The sequence below is a fragment of the Charadrius vociferus genome, unplaced genomic scaffold (genome assembly GCF_000708025.1).
Source record: "Charadrius vociferus isolate BGI_N301 unplaced genomic scaffold, ASM70802v2 scaffold136, whole genome shotgun sequence".
Classification (NCBI taxonomy): Eukaryota; Metazoa; Chordata; class Aves; order Charadriiformes; family Charadriidae; genus Charadrius; species Charadrius vociferus.
In genome coordinates this window covers 1661469-1680752 of record NW_009648960.1, presented here as the reverse complement: position 1 = coordinate 1680752, position 19284 = coordinate 1661469, and the positions used below count along the sequence as shown (strand labels likewise).

At 44.5% G+C, this 19284-nt stretch overlaps 1 protein-coding gene across 1 annotated transcript in view; it reads right to left on the bottom strand.

Moving 5' to 3' along the window:
- FN1 (fibronectin 1) overlaps nt 1–19284 on the bottom strand; it is a 214993-nt gene that overhangs the window by 1249 nt on the left and 194460 nt on the right. The window contains exons 26-45 of the mRNA XM_009887594.1: nt 18481–18663; nt 17397–17486; nt 16569–16838; nt 16054–16170; nt 15126–15290; nt 14279–14434; nt 13392–13505; nt 11400–11669; nt 9334–9521; nt 8146–8233; nt 7788–7964; nt 7486–7575; nt 7087–7266; nt 6448–6537; nt 5135–5601; nt 4190–4328; nt 2557–2721; nt 1202–1327; nt 500–606; nt 70–180 (exon numbers count right to left, since the gene is read on the bottom strand). Of these exons, the coding sequence (XP_009885896.1) occupies nt 70–180; nt 500–606; nt 1202–1327; nt 2557–2721; nt 4190–4328; nt 5135–5601; nt 6448–6537; nt 7087–7266; nt 7486–7575; nt 7788–7964; nt 8146–8233; nt 9334–9521; nt 11400–11669; nt 13392–13505; nt 14279–14434; nt 15126–15290; nt 16054–16170; nt 16569–16838; nt 17397–17486; nt 18481–18663 (3293 nt within the window). The remainder of the gene's footprint in view (nt 1–69; nt 181–499; nt 607–1201; nt 1328–2556; nt 2722–4189; nt 4329–5134; nt 5602–6447; nt 6538–7086; nt 7267–7485; nt 7576–7787; nt 7965–8145; nt 8234–9333; nt 9522–11399; nt 11670–13391; nt 13506–14278; nt 14435–15125; nt 15291–16053; nt 16171–16568; nt 16839–17396; nt 17487–18480; nt 18664–19284) is intronic.

Here is a 19284-nt window from a genome sequence, read left to right as displayed (position 1 = left end):
AGACCCCACCGATCTGTGCCATAGACCAGACTCAGAGTAAAGGAGAGCAGAGAAGGAAAGTGTACTCACGGTGTTTGTGGCCTGGTGGTATCTCTGTGTATACTGTCTGTAAGTATGGCCAGCAGAGCCTTCAGGGGCCACCTCCACGCTGGGTCTGCGGCAGTTGTCACAACGCCAGCCCTTGAGAAACAGAGAGCACATGTGCTGGTCAGACCACACTGATGCAGACGGCCAAGGAGCCATCGGTATTCATACATGTGGGTACAGCTCCACCAACACCAGTGAGGTTGCTCCCATTTTATATCATCCGGGCCCTAACTCCCAAGTCCCTGCAAGTACTTAAGCTCTCCTACTAATTATTTTTCTTCTTATATGGACCTGTACTGGCTAAGCATTAGACACCATCTCAACTGAAACCCAGCAGTCTTAGGACTGCACTCCAGCACAGCCTCCTCTCTTCATTTCCCTGTGTTCAGCATGCCAAGTCCCTCCTGCTTACCTGCTGTCCTCCGTAACAAGTGCAGGAGCAGATGGCCCCGAAGTACTCCTTCTGCCACTGCTCTCCAACTTGGTACATTTTCCCATCATCGTAACACGTGGTCTCATCTGCGGAGAGACACCCAGAGCTCAGTTGCATGGCCTGTGCTTGGCTTTAAGCATTCTCAGAGCAGCTTAGTGATCAGAACAGGAGCCTCTGGCCAGTATCCTCTCTCTCTTTGACCAGACGCTCACTGACTGGGAGGGGGAACATCAGTCATTTTTATAGCTCTCCAGACACTTTAAACTAGAACAGGAAGGTAGTTGCCTGACAAGAGCAATGCAGTTTAGTTCATAGTGTGAAGTCTAGAGGATCTTCAGGGGACAGGCCCTGTGGAAACATCCTGATGATGTTTTACTGATTAGGGTAATCTACACCACTTAGTGCTATGACATGTCCCTCTTGTGTGGCTCCAATGCCAAAGGCAGAGAGATGCTGAGTGGGCTGCGACCTTAGCTAACAACAGAGGGTTTTCTTCTTTTTAAGCTTGGGAATGTGAGTTTTATGCCTTCAGTGCCAGTGAGAACAGATTCAATCTGTCACCAAATCAGACATACTGATACTCTGCCTGCCCCAATGGCAGGACCTTAATGGGAACAGCCCTGAGATGCTGAAACTTCCTGAATGGGAACTCAATTAAATGAGCATCAGAAGGAGACTTACGAGGTTCACACTTGAATTCTCCTTTTCCATTTCCAAGGCAGGTGCAGCTCATCATCTGGCCATTCTCCCCCTGCCGGTCCCACTTCTCCCCAATCTTGTAGTTTACACCATTATCGTGGCACCACTCTGTAGGAAGGCAGGGGAACAAGAGAAGCAGGAGTTACCTCCACGCTGCGGTGACATAGTGGGAGGAGAACAGCTTGGCGTTGTCTCAGGAACAAACGGAGGGGCAGAAGAAAGAATCTTTTCAACTCGTGTAAGTCCCAAGGAGAAAATGGGTTCCTGCTGGAAATAGGTTCAGCTCCTGCAGCTTTTAACTGCTGAGGACTGTTACAGCTCTAGAGGCTCTTAGGAAAAGAGTAAGTAGGATGTGACAAAGTGGGGAAGGGGAGGGTTGGCTAAAAGGGGAGGAAGAGAAATGAAAGGGAATTTAATAGACATGGGGCAAGAAGGGAAAGAAAAATATTTTAAATGTTCTTTTTGGAGGAAATACCCAGTAAAACTGTACCGCAGAGACTGCAAGACACAATGGGTAAGCCATGTATATCAAATGATGAAATATAAATATTAATCCTGTAAAAAAATCCTGTCTTCCCTGCAGTCACTCCTCCGAGTCTATGCAAATTGCAGAAATACTCTCTTTGCTCAGCTTACTCCACAATTTAAAAGCACAGTTTAAATCAGCTGGATATGTGTTGTATTAACCCCTCAATCACAGAATTTTGTTTCATTCCCTTACATGAAGTCTGATATTCTTCCATGTACAGTCCTGCAAAGAATTAAACTTAGTGCCCCAGCAGAGGTGTTGCCTGCTTGACAGAGCTTCAAAAAGCAGCTGACAGAATTAGAAAACTGGTTCCGCAAGATGCTTTGCAAATGCAAAACAGACTCTGTACTTGCTGTAATATCCACTGAAATCCACAGAAGTTCTGTCTGGCCCAATGCAACGATGTACATAATTAGGAGATGAAAATTCAGCCATAATTTAATACTCAAATCTGTCTTCTTAAATGGCTACTCAGATACTGTCATTTAGGCATCTTGTCTATCTCACTTTTACACCTGGCAAGGGTAGGGGAAATAAAACAAACATTTAACTTTGGTGAAAAAGTCATTACATATCAATACAATATTGATTGCTGCTGCTGCAGGGAATGGCAATACTAGCTAAGCTGCACAGCTTAGAAGTAACCAAAGTTTTCCATCACTTCTCATGATGCAAAACACTGATTTGATTTAAAAACTTAAGAGCTTGCATTCATTTGCATCATGTTTGGACCAGGTTGGTCCTGTCAAACATGCTATTAGTGCTCAGGGAGTGTAGAGACAGGGATGGTCAAAAGCAAGCTACTCACTAGAAGAATCGCATCTGAAATGACCACTGCCAAAGCCTAAACACTGGCACCAGAGTTTAAAGCCAGTTTCAGATAACCGCTCCCATTCCTCGCCAATGGAATAGAAGGAGCCAGTGTAAGTATCAAAGCAGGTATCGTCAGTTGGCTGGTTTAGTCCTTCAGACACTGGAACGAAAAAAAAAGAAAAAAAAAAACAGGCATCACACACAGCAATAGGAATTACTGAAAGACAGAATGATTTTCCCTGAATATGTGCTTTTTTTTCTTCTTACAATATCCTGGCAGTAATGGAGCTACCCCATGGGCATATACTTGATGGTTCTGTCAGCAGTCCAGACTCCCTGTGATTTATTTTCCATTTGCATGTGTCAGAGCAGTTGAATGATAAAAAAACTGACATGAAGGCTATTTTCGTTTTGACTTGCCAAGTTTCAAGCGAGTGTGAGTTTTTGCATTTGCTGCTAGAGCGCAACAACCTGACTGAGCCTGTTTTTAAGGGAAACATGCTGTGCAATGCTGGGGAACAGCAGGAGGTTGGTAGCTGCATGTGCACATTTTTGGGGCACTTCAGACTTCAGCTCGTGGCAGCGGGATGGAAGGAGACCAGATGTTATAGCCATGCTGTTGTATACAGATTTCCACCTTAGATGTGTGCCTTGATTGAAGAGTGGATGTTTCTCAACCACTAGTTCAGTGTGTGATGATCAGGGTCAAGAGCTAATGCTCTCTGTTCAGTCTGTGACAGACATAAGGCAATTGGGGTGCTGGAAGGGGAGAAACACTCTTATTTTCCCAGGGAGGTGGGGGCAGTAAGGGCCTGCACAGAGAGGCCTATTGGATGGACAACATAAATCCTTAACTCTATTTCCTCTTCTCCCATCCTGCTCTCTTCTTCTTTTTGGCCTCAAAATACACACAGGAGGAGATGGAGGGAGAGAAAAAGAGTTGTTGACCAGACCCTTGCACTGGTAAAAGCAAAGCCCAGGTCCCACAGGGTGTATGTGAGCTCTGGGCTTTCCAGCTGTGGCAAGTTTTGTCTCTGACCACAACTACTTGTGGTTAGTCACATGGCTTCTAAGAGCTGCCTGTTTGTGCTTAATCAGCATCTCTGCAGCCAGCCTGCACTGCTGCCGGACCTTCAGAATGGTCTGGCAGTGCTGCTGGAAGCCAACACAGAAGCGGTGGCAAATGACTGATGGAGCAGTTAAGCTGGCCACTGGCTCCTTCCCATAAGCACGATGTGTTATTGTGGCAGCAGATCTTCACTGCTGGGCAGGAATCTGCAACATCAGTGCGATCCCCGACTTCCTTTGGGAGCAGTAAATAGCAGACCTCTTGGTTTCTCTCAGGCACTGACCCTACAGGAGTCTATGGAGCCTCAAAGAACGTTCTTCATGAACAGACAACAGATCAGAACAGCTCTAGTGGCACCATCAGTGTGGCAGTTAGTTATCCAAGATCAGGGGACTTCACACATCACTTGTCCTAGTGTCCTGCAATGAACTCTCCTTGTCAGGAGAAGTTTCCTTTCTGAACTATTCTCAAGCCTGGGCACCAGCTAGGTTGTCTTGAGTAAAGAAAACAAAACAGGGACAGCAAAGGTTCACCCAGACTCCATAAAGCTCTTACTTACCAGTATTGCCAACTGTGACCACCTCCTCCAGCACCTTTTGTCTCCGGTGATCTTTCAGGGCTTCCACTATGATGTTGTAGGTGGCCCCTCTTGTAAGACCAGTGAGTGTAGCACTGGAAGAAGTGCCAGGAACCCTGAACTGCAACAAGAGGCAATGCCAAGTCACCGGAAAGGGAAGAGTAGTTACTCCTTAAGTGGCACCCTACTCATAGGAAAGACAGGGTGTTTAGGTTGACTTCTATGCTCTGTACCATGATAGAGCCAGCCCATTCCCCTTAGACATTCTGAGAACTTCAAACAATACCACGTTAAACTTGACTACTCTGGACTGTGGTTCACGAGTGATATGTTATTACCGCCATTTCAGGGAAACATAAACCAAGGGAGACAAAGGAGAAGGGCTAAAGGAGTCTTTGGCTTGGAGAAGCAGCACCTGTTTTTCAAACTCCCAGTCATGACCCTGACTTCCCTGGTGAAATGTTGACACTGACAGCATTTCAAGGGCTTTATGTTTTAGTAGTTTTATCCTGTAGCCTTCTCCATGAAAGAGAGGAAGGAGGTATTTATCCTGCTCTAAGCTACATGTTAAAAAGACTCTTTAAGCCAACTCTGACTGCCCTCCTTAGCCCCCATGAGATGGGACTGAACCCGGCAAAAGGACTGGACTCCCAAGAGACATCTGCTGCCACAGATCACAGAATGGTCAGGGTTGGAAGGGACCTCTGGAGATCATCTAGTCCAACCCCCCCACCAGAGCAGGGTCACCTACAACAGGTTGCACAGAACAGCGTCCAGGTGGGTTTTGAATGTCTCCAGAGTGGGAGACTCCACCACCTCTCTGGGCAGCCTGTGCCAGTGCTCCACTACCCTCAAAGTAAAGAAGTTCCTTCTCATTCTCATGTTAAGATGAGGCTAACTGTTCCTGTGCTAAGACAGTTCAATTACCTGCAGAGTATCTTCATCCTGGCTGACTGGCTGACATGAGATGATGTATTCAGAGCTTTCCAGCAACGGTCTCCAAGAGATGGTCGTCTGAGAAAGAGCTTCTTGACCTGTGGTGTCGTTATGCCTGGGCCCACGGGAGTGAGGGTATGAAGGTTCGACTATGATAGGCACTTGGTACCCAGGGATTTCAATAGCTTCATCTACATTTGGCGGTTGCCGTCTTGACCCCGGCCTAAGGGGAGTTGCTGTCGTGGGTACAGGCCGTCTGTGGCCGTGCTCCTCAAAGACGACTTGTTGACCCTGGTGTCCTATTGTCTGTGGGTGCCCGGAGGTGCCTGGAAGTTGGATACCGTTTCCATTGTCATATCTATTGTTTGTGAGGTAAGGGGTCCCCTCGTCAATGGAAGGTACGTCGAGAATGTCGGGTTGGTTGGGGTGTGGTCTGGTAATCAACGTGGGAAGCTCATCTAGCCGAAGAAAGGTTAGAAGCCATAAAGCAAAGCACGGCAAATTAACAATGGTAAATTAAACAGCTGGAGTGGATGCTGTACACCACTCCAAACATCAAAGGTTAGCAATCATCCTAAGATGCAACACACTTTTTATGACCTCATTGTGATTGTGAAGGTATTTTCTATCTATCTATATATTTATATACTATATAAATATATGCATATATCTTTCATACAGAGGCATAAGAAGTGTGTTGGTATGAAATTTTCATACAGCTGAGCAACAGGTTTGAACACTGCAACCCAAAGAAGCCACCACTACTCAAATTGAGTAGTGAAGTGATTACAAGACATATTCACAGGTCATCAGTTTAAGAAAAATCTCTGGTGTGCAGTAAGAAACTAGCTCCTTAGTCACATTTGGATATACAGCTGGTGTTTTGCTTGGTACGGGTATCTCAAATCTTACACTGGAGGGTGTAAATTAAGAGAAATTAAATGGGCAACAAATGAATGGATTTTGCCTTTGATGCCATCATGTGCTATATGGAAATGTGAGTATTAACCCAAATTTAATTATCAATTAGGTACCCAGACAAGAATCAAGCACCAAGCTTGTTATTCTGTTCTTAGTGTCCAAACGCCGCTAAATGTGATTCGTGTAATTTCATAATCTTACCTTCTGCATCCTAGAAAGGAAAACTTCCTTACAAAGCCTATTTGCCTCATAAAAAAAGATGTGGCTGAATGGTGTGAACGGGGTATTTTAAATAATATTATTATTTTGGTCCTGAGATTGTGTTCCCCAAGTGGAAGACATCATCTCCTGTTGGCACACAACAACCCAGAGCTTTGTTTTACCTGTCCTTTTTCTGCCAACCAGCGGTTCACTCTTTTGATTGTTCTTCACAGCAATGATGTAGATGATGTATTCAGTTCCTGGTTCCAAACCTAGGGAGGAAGGAAGAACACAAAACAACCTTAAACTTAAGAGCTGCGTTTCTTTTATGATTTTGTGTGGGATCTAAGGCGGAACGAGAGGTGGGTATGGCTATAGTAGGAGTACGTCCATTTGGGATCTGAGGTTTTCAGGACAGTACAGAGTCCAGACTCCTGCTCCTCAGAGCAAGTTTGAAATCTGACCATGTAAGCTGGGCTCGTGGACACTGCAGACACAAAACATAATGAGTCTTCAGAATCTGTGACTGACGGGGTGCCAGTCACAGGCTTTTTTCCTTGAATGAATGACAGTTGTAGTGGCAGTGGAAACAAACATCTGTGGATTGCTCAGATCTGATGGCTGATCAGAGAAGTGTATCACGTTTGTAGGACAGGTGTGCTTATAAAATCACTGTCTGTCATTAGAAACCACAATAAAGGAACAAAACTTTGTCTTTGTCTTAGCTGACCATCAACACATTTTATAATTAGGCCTTCCCCCTCTCTCTCCAAATTTAAGTGTTTCAGGTGAACAAAACCAAACAAAACAGAGACAGGTACCGGTAATAGTAGCCTCGGTGGTGCCAGGCCGAGGGCGAGGCAGAACTTCCCTGGCTGGTGAGCCAGGTTTCTCATATCTGATGATGTAGCCTGTGATCTTGGCTCGTGGAGGCTGCCAGGTAGCCAGGAGGGAGTTGCTTGTGGTTGTAAGGAAGCGCAGGTTAGAAGGAGCATCAATAGCTAGGTGAAAACAAAAGGGAACAAGTCAAATGCAGTAAAGGCAACTATATTCTTCACCTGAACTGCATCTTCTGACACCCTTCTCAAACTCAGGAGTAAAACCTGGTGCTGTAAGTCACAGTAAATATGTATAATATCATAACAGATAAAGACAAGATCTGCCTGACCATATGTGATTACTATGGGTTAGCATGAACAGAAAACTCAGACGATCATTACCAGTGGAGGCATCAATCACTACTGGGGAGCTGCGTGCATTCTCATTCAGAGTGTAAAGGTAGATCTTGTAGTCATTGCCGGGTTGCAAGCCTAAAATGAAGTTGAAATATAAACATTAGCTAGTCTGAGGAAGCCATCTAAAAGAGACATCAGAATGTCTTTCAACAACTTCTTCTTGGATACTAGTCTTTATGACTCAGATATTATTTCTCATCAAGGAAATTCAACTACTAAACAAGAATCCAGTGTACATTCTGATATTACCCTGGAAGTTCCTGCACCTACAGAAGCCTCTCACTTACCAGTGATAGTGTAAGTCCTAACATCGGGGCTGATGGTCCTTTGAATGGGGTTCTGTCCACTTGCTGGGACAGCATCAACTTGAAAGCCAGTGATGGTCTCAGTCTTGGTTCTCCAGGTAATGGTGATGGTTGTCTCAGTGGCATCTGTCACACGAGCCCTGCGAGGGGGACTAACATCTGCATCAGAAGGAAAAGATCTCCTGTCAGTACTGTGGGGATTCTGAATCTTACCAACTAAGTGCTTGTAAAGGCCTTTTCTGGAGCCTTGTATAGAGCCCTACTTTTGACACAGAGTAAGATCTCAGCCTCTGCACCCAGCACAGTAGTAACTGGTCATTTGTGGAGGATCACTACTTACTTTCAAGAGTGGTAACCACCCCCTGGGCTGGTCGGCTGGTCAGAGAGTCCTTCAGGGCATACACGCTCACTTCATACTTGGTTGCTACCTAGAATGGACAAAGTTAAACCATGGAAGAAGAAGGACCAGGCACAGTGGCAAATACTTCTGCCCTCATTCAGTGTTTGGTGGAACCACATTTCTTGGTCACTGGTTACTGAAGTATGAAACCTTAAAATAACTCAAATCAGTGAAGGATTGACGGGATAATCTTAGTTATTTCCAGCTGCAATAAAAGAGTAGACATGGACACTGATAAACAGTCCTGTGAATAATACTAATAGTGCATATGTGCACACCCAGGAGCAGAGGAAATCCTGGAAGCAGCTTATCATCCCTCATTTTGGAATCTGTGCTTCAAAGCTGATTCTTCAGAAAAAACTAATTTATATCCTGTTTTTCCTGGGGTTAATGGATGCCATTTGCTATGACAAGGTGCTCTTGCTGTGAAGAAAAGAGAATGGTGGAAGTTACAGCATGGTCTTTCGTCCTTGACTGCATCAGACCAGGAATCTACTTAGACTAGAATGTTTTTTAAGGCTCATTTTTAAATATGATTCATAAAACTCCTTAAAAACAGATAAGTAGCTTTTTAAGATAGCAGGAACCACAAAAGCAGTGCTTTTCAGCCTTTTCCAGTTCAGGAACTCCTGAAATGTTTCCAGTGGAGAAGATGGCTATATAGCAAATTTAAGCCTGCTGACAAAAGACTTGCATTTTTTACTTACATTTTGCAGATGTCTTTAAAATAGGCAATAGACTGCCAGAGCTCCCATATCACAGCTTGAAAACCTCTGTATTAGGTCACTTTATCTGACCTCTTTTGTGAAAGATGAGTAAAAGCATTTTACTGGGTTACTGTTGATTGTGAACCTGCTAATTTGCATTTCATTAAGCCATCCAAAATCTCTGTGCTGAGGAAGGGGGAAGAATGCAGATTCAGCTGGCCAATTCCTCGCCTTTTGAAAACTATGGTAAATGAGTAGTTACAGCTAATGGCTAGTCAGACTTCAAACAGAGTCAGAGGCTTAGGAGCTGTAATGATCTACTCCAGCTGAGGTTCCTGACCCAGGAATTTGAAATTGCTTCAAGTTCTCCTAACATCTCCTTCCCACAACACAGTCTGCATTACACAAAGAACAGAGTTACCATTAATCCAGACACGACAGCAGATGTACTGTCCGGAGAAAGGTTGATTTCTTTCATAGGACCCGTCTTTTCTTTGGGGTTTACTCTGACTCTGTAGCCAGTGAGGCGAACGTTCGGTGCATTCCAGTTGACGGTAAGACTGGTGGGAGTAACCTGAGTAAACTTAAGGTTTGTTGGAGGTGGAATTGCTGCAAAAATCCAGATTGGCACATTGTTAGTTTAAAGAAGACAGTCTTGGATAAAACAATATTCTCCCCTGAACACGAGACAGGCTTAGACCTGAAATACACGGGCAGGATAGAGGTGTGCCTTCTGCAAACACAGGCATAAAGCACTGTGGAAGGGGACAAGGTATTCAGGAGGAGATTCTCAAATCTACAGTAACACTTCTCAGCAGAAATAAGGAGATCTCGATGCTTCAACCCTGCAGTTAGGTGAGTAATGACACTTGCTGTGATATAAGGTGAAAGTTTTGGGAAGTGTTTAAATCTGTAGTAGACCAGTCTGTTTTAATTCTTTCGCTTGTCTCTGCTTTTCATCACACAGCTAATAGTTTAGTCCTGCTTCACTTGCCTATCTCTGTTCACTTCTGAAATACGATGGATGATTTACAAAAGTAAGTAGGAAGCAGGCTCAGGAATTGCAAAGAGGATATAAAAATACTGCAAATGCAGAGAGAAGCATTTTACAGCCACTTACACAAGTGTAAATTACTACGCAGAGAGCAAGGCAATGGAAAAGCAGAGCTGTGGTGGCCTTAAGGCTCATCACACGAGAGTCTTTTCAGGAGCTAACACACCTGATATCTTTAAAAAACAAATGTTTGCATAAAAAAGGAGCAACCATTGAAACATTTTCTTGCCTTACTGTTGGTAATCTTTGGGCTGTAAACAGGAGAAAAATATACCTTACCATAGTGCCCACTATTAGCATGTTGCTGTGAAGTTTTCTAATTTTATAGAGTGCAAATACAAGGTAATTCTCCCTTGTTGCTTTGCTTGGAGCTCAATCTAAAGCCCTTGAGAGTCAATGGAAAGTCTTGAATTACTTCAAATGTGCTTTTGAACAGCCCACAAAGGGTTAACCCACAGAGAGCAGGTTTAAAAAACTACTGTATTTGCATTTCTGGCAGACAGTCAGCCAGCTATTTCAATCACTACAGCACTTTGCTTCAGTTTAGTACAGCAACCTGTACACTAGGAACCACTACCTTCATTACACCCCTGGAATTATAGTGCCAACTTTTCATCCACAAATGAACAGAGGTGCTACCTTTGCAATAAAGACATGTCTGGTAACGGTGGAAGCTTTGCAATGGATTCCATATTGCTGGAAGTAACTTTATCTCAAGCAATTAGCTTCCTTTTCCTTTTTCACAAAGGAATTTTAAATGTGTTCTACATGGAGTTGGATCAGACTGGCACATAAGGGTCTTTCCTGAATGGAGCATGTCCTCTTCTTGTGGAGGTGATGTGAGCACAGGGTGTGGGCATGCACATGGGCTACAGTCCTTAGGGCAGTGCCAGTGAAGGACCTAGAGGCTCTGTGAGACCTGAGGGTTAAGCAATCTCCTAGCCCTTCATGCTGATCTTTTGCTCCATCCAACAGCGAGGACCCTGGGAGACGAAAGCTGCCCTAGTCTCCCTGTTGTTGGTAACTGCTTCTGCTTGCAGGCGCCCCATATCCTAAAGACAAGACATGAGTGTTGCGAGATGGTGATTCATCATGAATGAGGCTCCATGACTAAGGACCGGACATTACTAATCCACTTGAGGACTGCGAGGCGGCTATAACGTAACATCCCTCCTTCCTCTAGAATCTGCTCCTTCCATCCTGCTGATCTTTCCTCCATTCCCTGCCTTCCCTAATGTGTATGTCAGCTGACTCCACTGGCAGCCAGCTCTCCAGCACCAACTAAGCCATCTCTCAAGAGCAATCGCATCCCCTTGGCTGCCCCTGGGGCTTCCCCGGCACAAAGCACCAGTTGCGCATGGAAGCACACTTTACCCAACAGGGCAGAAGCCACTGCTGCCATGGCCTGCTGGGTGGTGTAGTTAAAGGTGTACCTGTGGACTGGGTCCCAGTGAGGGGCAGGCTCTCCATGTCATCGTATATGGCAACGATATTGATAGTGTACTCAGAACCTGGCCTGAGGCCATGCAGCTCAGCAGTGTCTTCTTCGCCACCTGGGGCCGGCAATAGCTCATGGATTCCATCCTCAGGGCTTGAGTAGGTCACCCTGTACCTGGTGACTTGCCCCTGCGGGCTTTCCCAAGCAATTTTGATGGAATCAACATCCACCTCAGTGAATGTTAGTCCTTTAGGGCGATCAATGTCTGTTAGGCAAATTAACGGTAAGAGGTTATGTGATAAAAAGCAGGTTGTGGGTGAGGAAAATAAAAAGCATTTCTATTACATGCAAAGCAGTTTTCAGTTTTGCGCGGGAGAGGGGGTACTTGATTCTCCTCTGTGCTGCACCTTGCACACATGCTTACACACGTGCAGAGTAAGGCTGAGAGTTTGCAGGTGCCAGACAGCGGGAAGGCAATCCTGGCCTTGCTGAAACCAAACGGACTTACATTACCACCTTCAAAGCAGCCATGACACCAATCCTTACCTGTATTTGAGTCCCCTTGGCACTGAAACCCCTTTTACACAACTCTAGCAGCATTAAGCTACCTTAAAGTGGTCAAGAGAAAAAAAATAAATGGGAATTTTAAGACCCATTTCTACCATCAGAGCCAGTAACTGGTTCCAAGTGCTAAAGGCAGCCAGACAACCCACTTGACTCGGTAAGTTTAAATTCATGCTGCATTTGCTTTTCTCTACTGTAAGCTGCTGTGCAAAGTTCCAGTCCAAGGAGAATCAGTCCCATTATTTTCTTTCATAAATTAATATCCAATTAACACACACTTATCAACAACGCAAATTACTCAGTGTATTATATTTTTAAATCAATTAGAAACAACTTTTCAGCTTGGTATTGAGTGCACAGCGAACGACCACAGGTGCAACTGGGCAATACGCACACTTCCTAATTAGACCAATTCATTGGATTTTCCTAGCAAGGTGAGAGCTCAGTGCTAGACAGTAAGGTAAGTGAGCCTTGCTGCACAGAAGTCTAGTGTGGCTACCACGGAGCTATACCCATTTGTTACACAAAATGGGAGGATCTGGCACATAATTTTTATATTGGATTCAAATTATGCTTTTCTATAAGATTTCAATTTTTTTATTTGCCATGTTATATTAGTCCTGAATTTTGTACATTTTCTAGTTGGCAAAGGTGATTTTTGTCCAAGAATTTTTTGGCTTGAAATTGATACGGACTCTCTTCCCATCTCTGCAAAGTTTCACAGAAGCTCCTGTTTTCTTTAGGACAATTCTGTAAGTATCTGGGGCTGAGATGTGCTTTTGAATACAAGCCTGAGCAAGGGGATAACATGCATGCGAATCCCTACCCCAGAGGTGTCCCTGAAAAAGGCACTTTACATCAGAGATAGCCCTCCGAGTTACGTTACCCCTTGCCTGCTCTTTGTGTCCAGAGCGGTACTGCTGTTTTGTACAGGTAGATAGAGCAATTTGAAGACTGAGCTGTCCTTTCTTTTGCAGTGCTTCATCCTAAGTTCTTGATAACTTAAGTGGTTTCCTTTACTCCCTTGCAGAGAGCAAGCACTCCCAAGCCAAGTCCAGTCCCTTAACAGTAATCACCTTTGCCACCTAGCTCCAGACAGGAGATCTTTGCACATTTTTCCCCCTGATTGGCTGAAGTCAAAAAAACTCCAAAAAGATTTTATGGCTTTAGTGAAAGAAAATCAGAAGCACAGCATTTTGATGGGGTGGGGAATTGCATTTTGCCAGTGTTTGCGGGAGAGGGATTGCATTTTTGCCAGCATCTTTAAGTTAGGCGCATGGTACTTATAACAGGATAGACCACCTTGCATTTTCCTGGAGACTAGGCACCTGCCACTTGCTTTCACTGAGGATGCGATACTGCATGGTAGATTCAGAGATCAACAGAAAACATTTGTTTTGTTACTGTGAAGTGAGATACGTACTGGTGACAGCTGTCTCAACCAAGGGAAGGCTCTCTCCATTCTGATTCTGAGCGTAGACACTGACCATATACTCAACTGTGGGCTGCAGACCTTCAATAGTGACTTGCGTTTGATCTGGCAGGAAAGAACAACATTAGTCCATCTGCAGCTGCACAAAGCTGCAGAGCACTGGCCTCTAAGCAGCCTTGAATGAAGGGCCTGTATTAGCCATACAGCATTAAAATAAGATAGGATTGACACATGAGGTTTACCTTTTGCTTGCACTATGTGTCTCTGGTAGTGCAGCACAAGGCATCTGCTATTTGTACCTGCTAAAAAGGCCCCACAGCTAAAAGAGCAGGTTAGCAAAGTAGACCAGCAAAAGCAGACCAGCTTTCACCATTTTCTGGAATAGGATTGACCATTAACCCAACTGCATCACAAGCACCCCTGACTCCTAATCTCTGCAGATCACACAAAACCCACTGTGTTCCCGAAAGCTGACTTGGCAGACTCTATGGTAACAAGGTCAAGCCTGTAGCATATGTGACTGAGTGCACGCTATGACCAAGGGTCACATTATGTGACCTTCAGAAGGATTTCAGAGGAAGTTTTGCTGGATGCTAGAAAATGAAATGGCATTTCTTTGAAATTCAGGTGCCTTTCAGAGACACTGAGGTTGCCAAGAACCTGCAGCACAGTGGTGTCAAAGAAACATGAAGCTTTCGGGGCAAAAGTTTGCCCTAGCTTCTCCTGGATGAGACCCAACTGGTCAGCAAGATGGCAAAAAAAGGTACAAGCAGGAGAAAGATCGGCTTTGAGCACAGGCCTAGTGCCTGATAGTGTTGATTCTAGTGGTCATGTCTTGCATTCTTTAAGATCTGGTAAAGGGTGTCATGTCCTCTTACCTGCAGGGACATTTTTAGTTTTTGTAGGCCCATGTCCTTTCTTGGGGACAGCTGTCACTCGATACCCTGTGACTGGGGACGTTGAAGGGAGCCATCTGATGCTGATACTATTGTCCTGGACGTCGGTAACTTGCATCTGGGATGGTGTGTCTATTTCTGGCCAACAAAAACAGGTTTTTCTGAGTATGTTGCCACAGGAAACCCCTCCTCCACTATTACCTCCTAGCTGAATTTTATTCTGCTCTTCCTTCTCCAGGCTGTGCTTCTTATAACCGAAAACAAATGTTGCTATTTCTTTGTCCCCCGTGCTAGCCCAGAGTAAAAAAGCCTTAACCATGATGTGTGGGTGACTGATCTCATATCAACGTTAGTTGAGGATTTTTGTTGTTTCAAAGGCTAGTAAATGCCTTTATCTGCAGCTACAGTAGGATAAGTTATATCCAAATCAGCAGTGAGACAACAGTCCCAGAGTTAGAAAGTCGGGTCTCATCAGGATCACATAACGTGACAGTGCACCAGAGTTAAGCCAGCAGTGACCCCACGATATGAGAGTCCAACAACATTTCCACTCTGCAATAAGCAGTCAAATATTGCTTGTATCCCCAGCTGGACTCCACAGGGTCTTCCTCCTCCAAAAGTCCGAGTCCGTGATCCCCTTCTTTGTCATGTCATTATCATGCTGGGCTGCCATGCTATGCAGCTCCACTGAAAGTGACGGGCTTACAATATAGCCCATGACTTCTAAAAGAAACCAGGGATCAGTGATACAAATTTATGGGGATAAGCCAACACAAAGCTGTAGGGGATTTTTGTAGGTTTCTTTTTTTTTTGTTCAAACAGATCTCACCTGTTTTGTAGGTGACAGTGACGGGCTTGCTACTGGCAGGGCTGTCTCCACGGCCAGTTACAGCATACACAGTGATGGTATAGTCTACGCCAGGTTTGAGACCAGTGATGGTAGCAGTGGACATGGTGCCAGGCACTGTAAACTCCTGCACAGGGCTGCTTCCACCTAAGGAGGGTGGAGTGGAAAAAGAAAAGTAATGGATGTCTAAATGGTACATTTTAAATCATTACAAAACCCAGAACAATCCTATATGCATCAAGAAGGGGCCTACAGGAGAGCTGGGGAAGGACTTTTTACTAGGACATGTAGTGATAGGATGAGGGGGAATGGCTACAAACTGGAAGAACGTAGATTTAGATTAGGTATTAGAAAGAAATTTTTCACTTTGAGGGTGGTAAGGCACTGGCACAGGTTGCCCAGAGAAGCTGTGGAAACTCCATCCCTGGAGGTGTTTAAGGCCAGGCTGGATGGGGCTTTGAGCAGCCTGGTCTAGTGGGAGGGGCCCCTGCCCATGGCAGGGGGGGTGGGACTAGATGATCGGCATTCAAGGTCCCTTCCAACCTAAACCATTCTATGATTCCGTGATTCTATAAGTTGAAGAGAGGACCCTGTTGATTTTAATGGATCTTGTGTCAAAGTCTTTTTCAGATCAAGCCAAGGAAAACCATGAAAAACGTACACAGAACAACATCTAAAATGACTAGAGTGCTCCATATAAGTTCTTTTGTTTTGGTAGACAAAAAACTATTTGCTGTTCTTTTAAAAAAAAGGTACCTGTATTTGATAATCTAAATATGCTGCAAGAATCTCAGAGATACAAGAGTTTGTCTGCTGCAGTCAAACTTGCCTTTCCTGTTTTCTGTGGCTTTCTAACAGCCTCAGAAATAGAGCTTCTGGTCTGCGACTGGCCACAGCAGCTTGCTCTCACCTGTTTCACCATAAGTGATCCGGTAGTATCTGACTGTCACTGCAGGAGCATCCCAGGAAATCACAAGGCTGGTTGGGCTGGTGGGTGTGACTTCCAGGTCCCTTGGAACATCAGACACTAGGAAAACAGAGAATGTAGAGGCAGTTTAAGCACAGTTAATGTACATCAGCTACATTTCCACCTCTCATACCGTGCTCCTCTGCTACTTATCTGTCTTAGTTCTAGCCCAGTGCACACACCTCTACAAGTGATGTATCTGGTTAAAAACCATCAGGCATTGGACTAGATTAAATGAAAAAAATTCTGCTGGCCCCAAAGACACCTGACTTGGTCTGAAAGTAGCATGAGTCCTCCCTACCTTTTCTAAATCACGCCCTTCCTGAGTATCACAGGCCCTTTCCTCGTGAGCAGTTTCACCAACTGCCAGGGGATATCTGGTTTAACAGCACCTACTTTGCTAGAGGACACCCAAAATCATCAAGGTAACTTTTAGCCAGCCTCCTCTCAAGGCTTACCTGTTGTTTGTTGGCCGACCAAGGGCGTGCTCTCCTCCCTGCCATTGATGGCGATGATGCTGACCACATACTCAGTCCCTGGAAGCAGGTTAGTAAGGGTGATGGAGTTCCGTGAGGGGGGCACTCGGTCCTCCTTAGGCCTGCCAGCACCATGCTCTGGGTGATGTCGGATTTTGTAGCCTGTAATGGTGGCACGAGGAGCAATCCAGTGGACGGTGAAAGAGTTAGCAGTTATATCCGAGAAGTCAAGGCCAGTGGGGGAATCAAGACCTGGGTATTTCAAAGAGATAAGAGACTGAACTCAACAGAACTACTGGTCATGTTCCATTAAGCTCAGTACCATGACACTGCCAGGTCCTAAGCCAATGCTATTCAGCCACAGAACTAAACACATACACGTTCAGGATTAAAGCGAGATAAACAAGCACTGGAACGCAACTGCAGGAAGAGAGTGTATGGCACACACAGACAACACAGCATAAAACAACACACGTGACCAGCAAACATTACACAGTTACGAAAGAAGACAGACTCAGTGATAGATATGATAGGCTCTGCCTAGGCTTGTTCTCAGGCAGACACTGTTGGTACATTCACACCTGGGGTCTACAATGCTCTACTTAAAACCAGTGGAAGTTCTGGCTCTCAGACATAATGAGATATGAGATTTCCTAGCCTTTCCCAAGATGTGCATCTGCATTGCTCTTTCATACCTAGCTGTTGACCCATCAATGAGGTGACAATACGCAAGAAAGAACAACAAAGTCCCATTAATGAATGCTTAATGGATGGCATTAATCACACGTGTCTCAGGCTGCATCTAAGTACCTGTTTTCTGGATCCCAGACAAAGGTGCACTCTCATGTTGCTCAGAAACACTGTAGACTCTCACCAGATATTCAGTACCAGGGAGCAGATCTGTGGAGTTTAAGTACAGGAATTTAGACATATTTCTTTACTAATACCTAGAAGTCACTCAACCTACACAATTGTAACTGTGTTTACCCTCAAGGGACGTAATCAGGTTTTGCTTGATGGAAGATCTGAGCCTCCAGGACAGTAAAAAGTTTCAATCAGTTCTTTTTGTAGCATTATGGTTGCTTGCAATCTTTTAGCCTGAAGGAGCATGGCATCCTGTATCATTGCTTCATTAGTTTGTGGAGATTGGCTAGAAGCAATTAGTTGTCTACAAGGTTCCTTCTAGTTATCTAGTAGTTTAGTCATGCACCAGGCTAAAGTTTTAGCTGATATAAACTGGAATAGGGCCAAGGATCTCCAATACAGCTATTCTAACTCAGATTAGCTCCAGATCTGGTCTCTTATTCTGAAAGAGGGTATTGTCTCTCACTCAACCAACCTGATTCTAGGATGGAGAAAAAAAAGACTTCAAATACAACACAGCTTTTGCACCAGCAAAAATTCATGTCAGCTTTTTGAAAATGCCTATGTTTTGTTGCCGTGTCCTGTAAGGTTCCAAACAGTATTTATTTTCTGGTCCCGAGCATACAAAGCCAAAGGAGCAATGACCTTTTCCACATTCTGATCCTTTGCCTGAACCTCTGCACTGCAAGTGCTTGACATTTTTGGCAAGCCAGGTGAGTAATATGTATTTACTCTTAATACCTAACCAAGCTGCAAACCAATGCAATTGCTCCGTAGTCCGATTCATCACTGTCCTTGGATTGATGGGAAAAACTTTCCTGTGGTTTGACTTTAATTTGGGTAAAGCAAGTAACCAAATCCCGTTCAGTGTGAGTTAGTATGAGGCTACTTTGACATCAGCTTAGATCAGCTGAGAATTTGGCTGTAAGTTACACTTAACACTAAGCAATTTTGCTTTTGCCTCACGTTATGTCATATATATACAAGGGGCCTCTTATCTTTGTTTGACTTATGTAAGTAACCCACTTACTTGTTAAGATCACCATATTGTCTGAGGGTGATATTGTCAGCTCTGCAACATCTTCCTCCTTCTTCACAGGTGAGTAGCGCACCAAGAAACTGCTCAGCACGATGGAAGTTGGTGCGGTCCAAGTCACTCTCATAGTATCAGGTCCCACATTAGTGAAGCGGAGATCAGTGGGAGGAGGCACAGCTACACAGCAAAGAACAAATATATATAGTTTTCTGATTCATAGAAGTTGATTAAGAGGTATGTTCAGGGAATCACCAGAGAAACTATCATCTCATGCACAACAGACTACTGTGTCAGACCCATGCAAACAGATTTCTAAACTACATTCGGTTCTACTACAGTTAAGAGAAAAATATGCCTGTAACTACTGTCAGGCTCCTTTAACCTCTTGGCAATTCCTGATACTTTAAATACACCCTGTGGGGCTAATCTGAAAACAAGGTAGCAAGTTTCAGTAACGTGCTTCTTGCAGCTGGATTTTGTATTACAGATGCAGAGCCAAGAGAGGTTTAAAGTTGCCATACAGCAGCTTACAGATGGAAAAGTAATCTCATCTAGAATTCATACATGCACACACAGGAGAGGAGAGGGTACATCACTAATTTCCTATGACTCTACTTCTAATCGTGTCGAAGGATTTACAGCCTTAGGATTTTCAAACACAACAGGATTTCATGCAAGAACCAGTTTTCAGCTCGCCTTCTGCTCATGCACTACAGAGACCCTTGACGGTGTGGCATGGCTGTCACTGGCATGTACTCAGGGAGTGGTGTTTCATCTGCACCCTTTGGGGCATTGTGG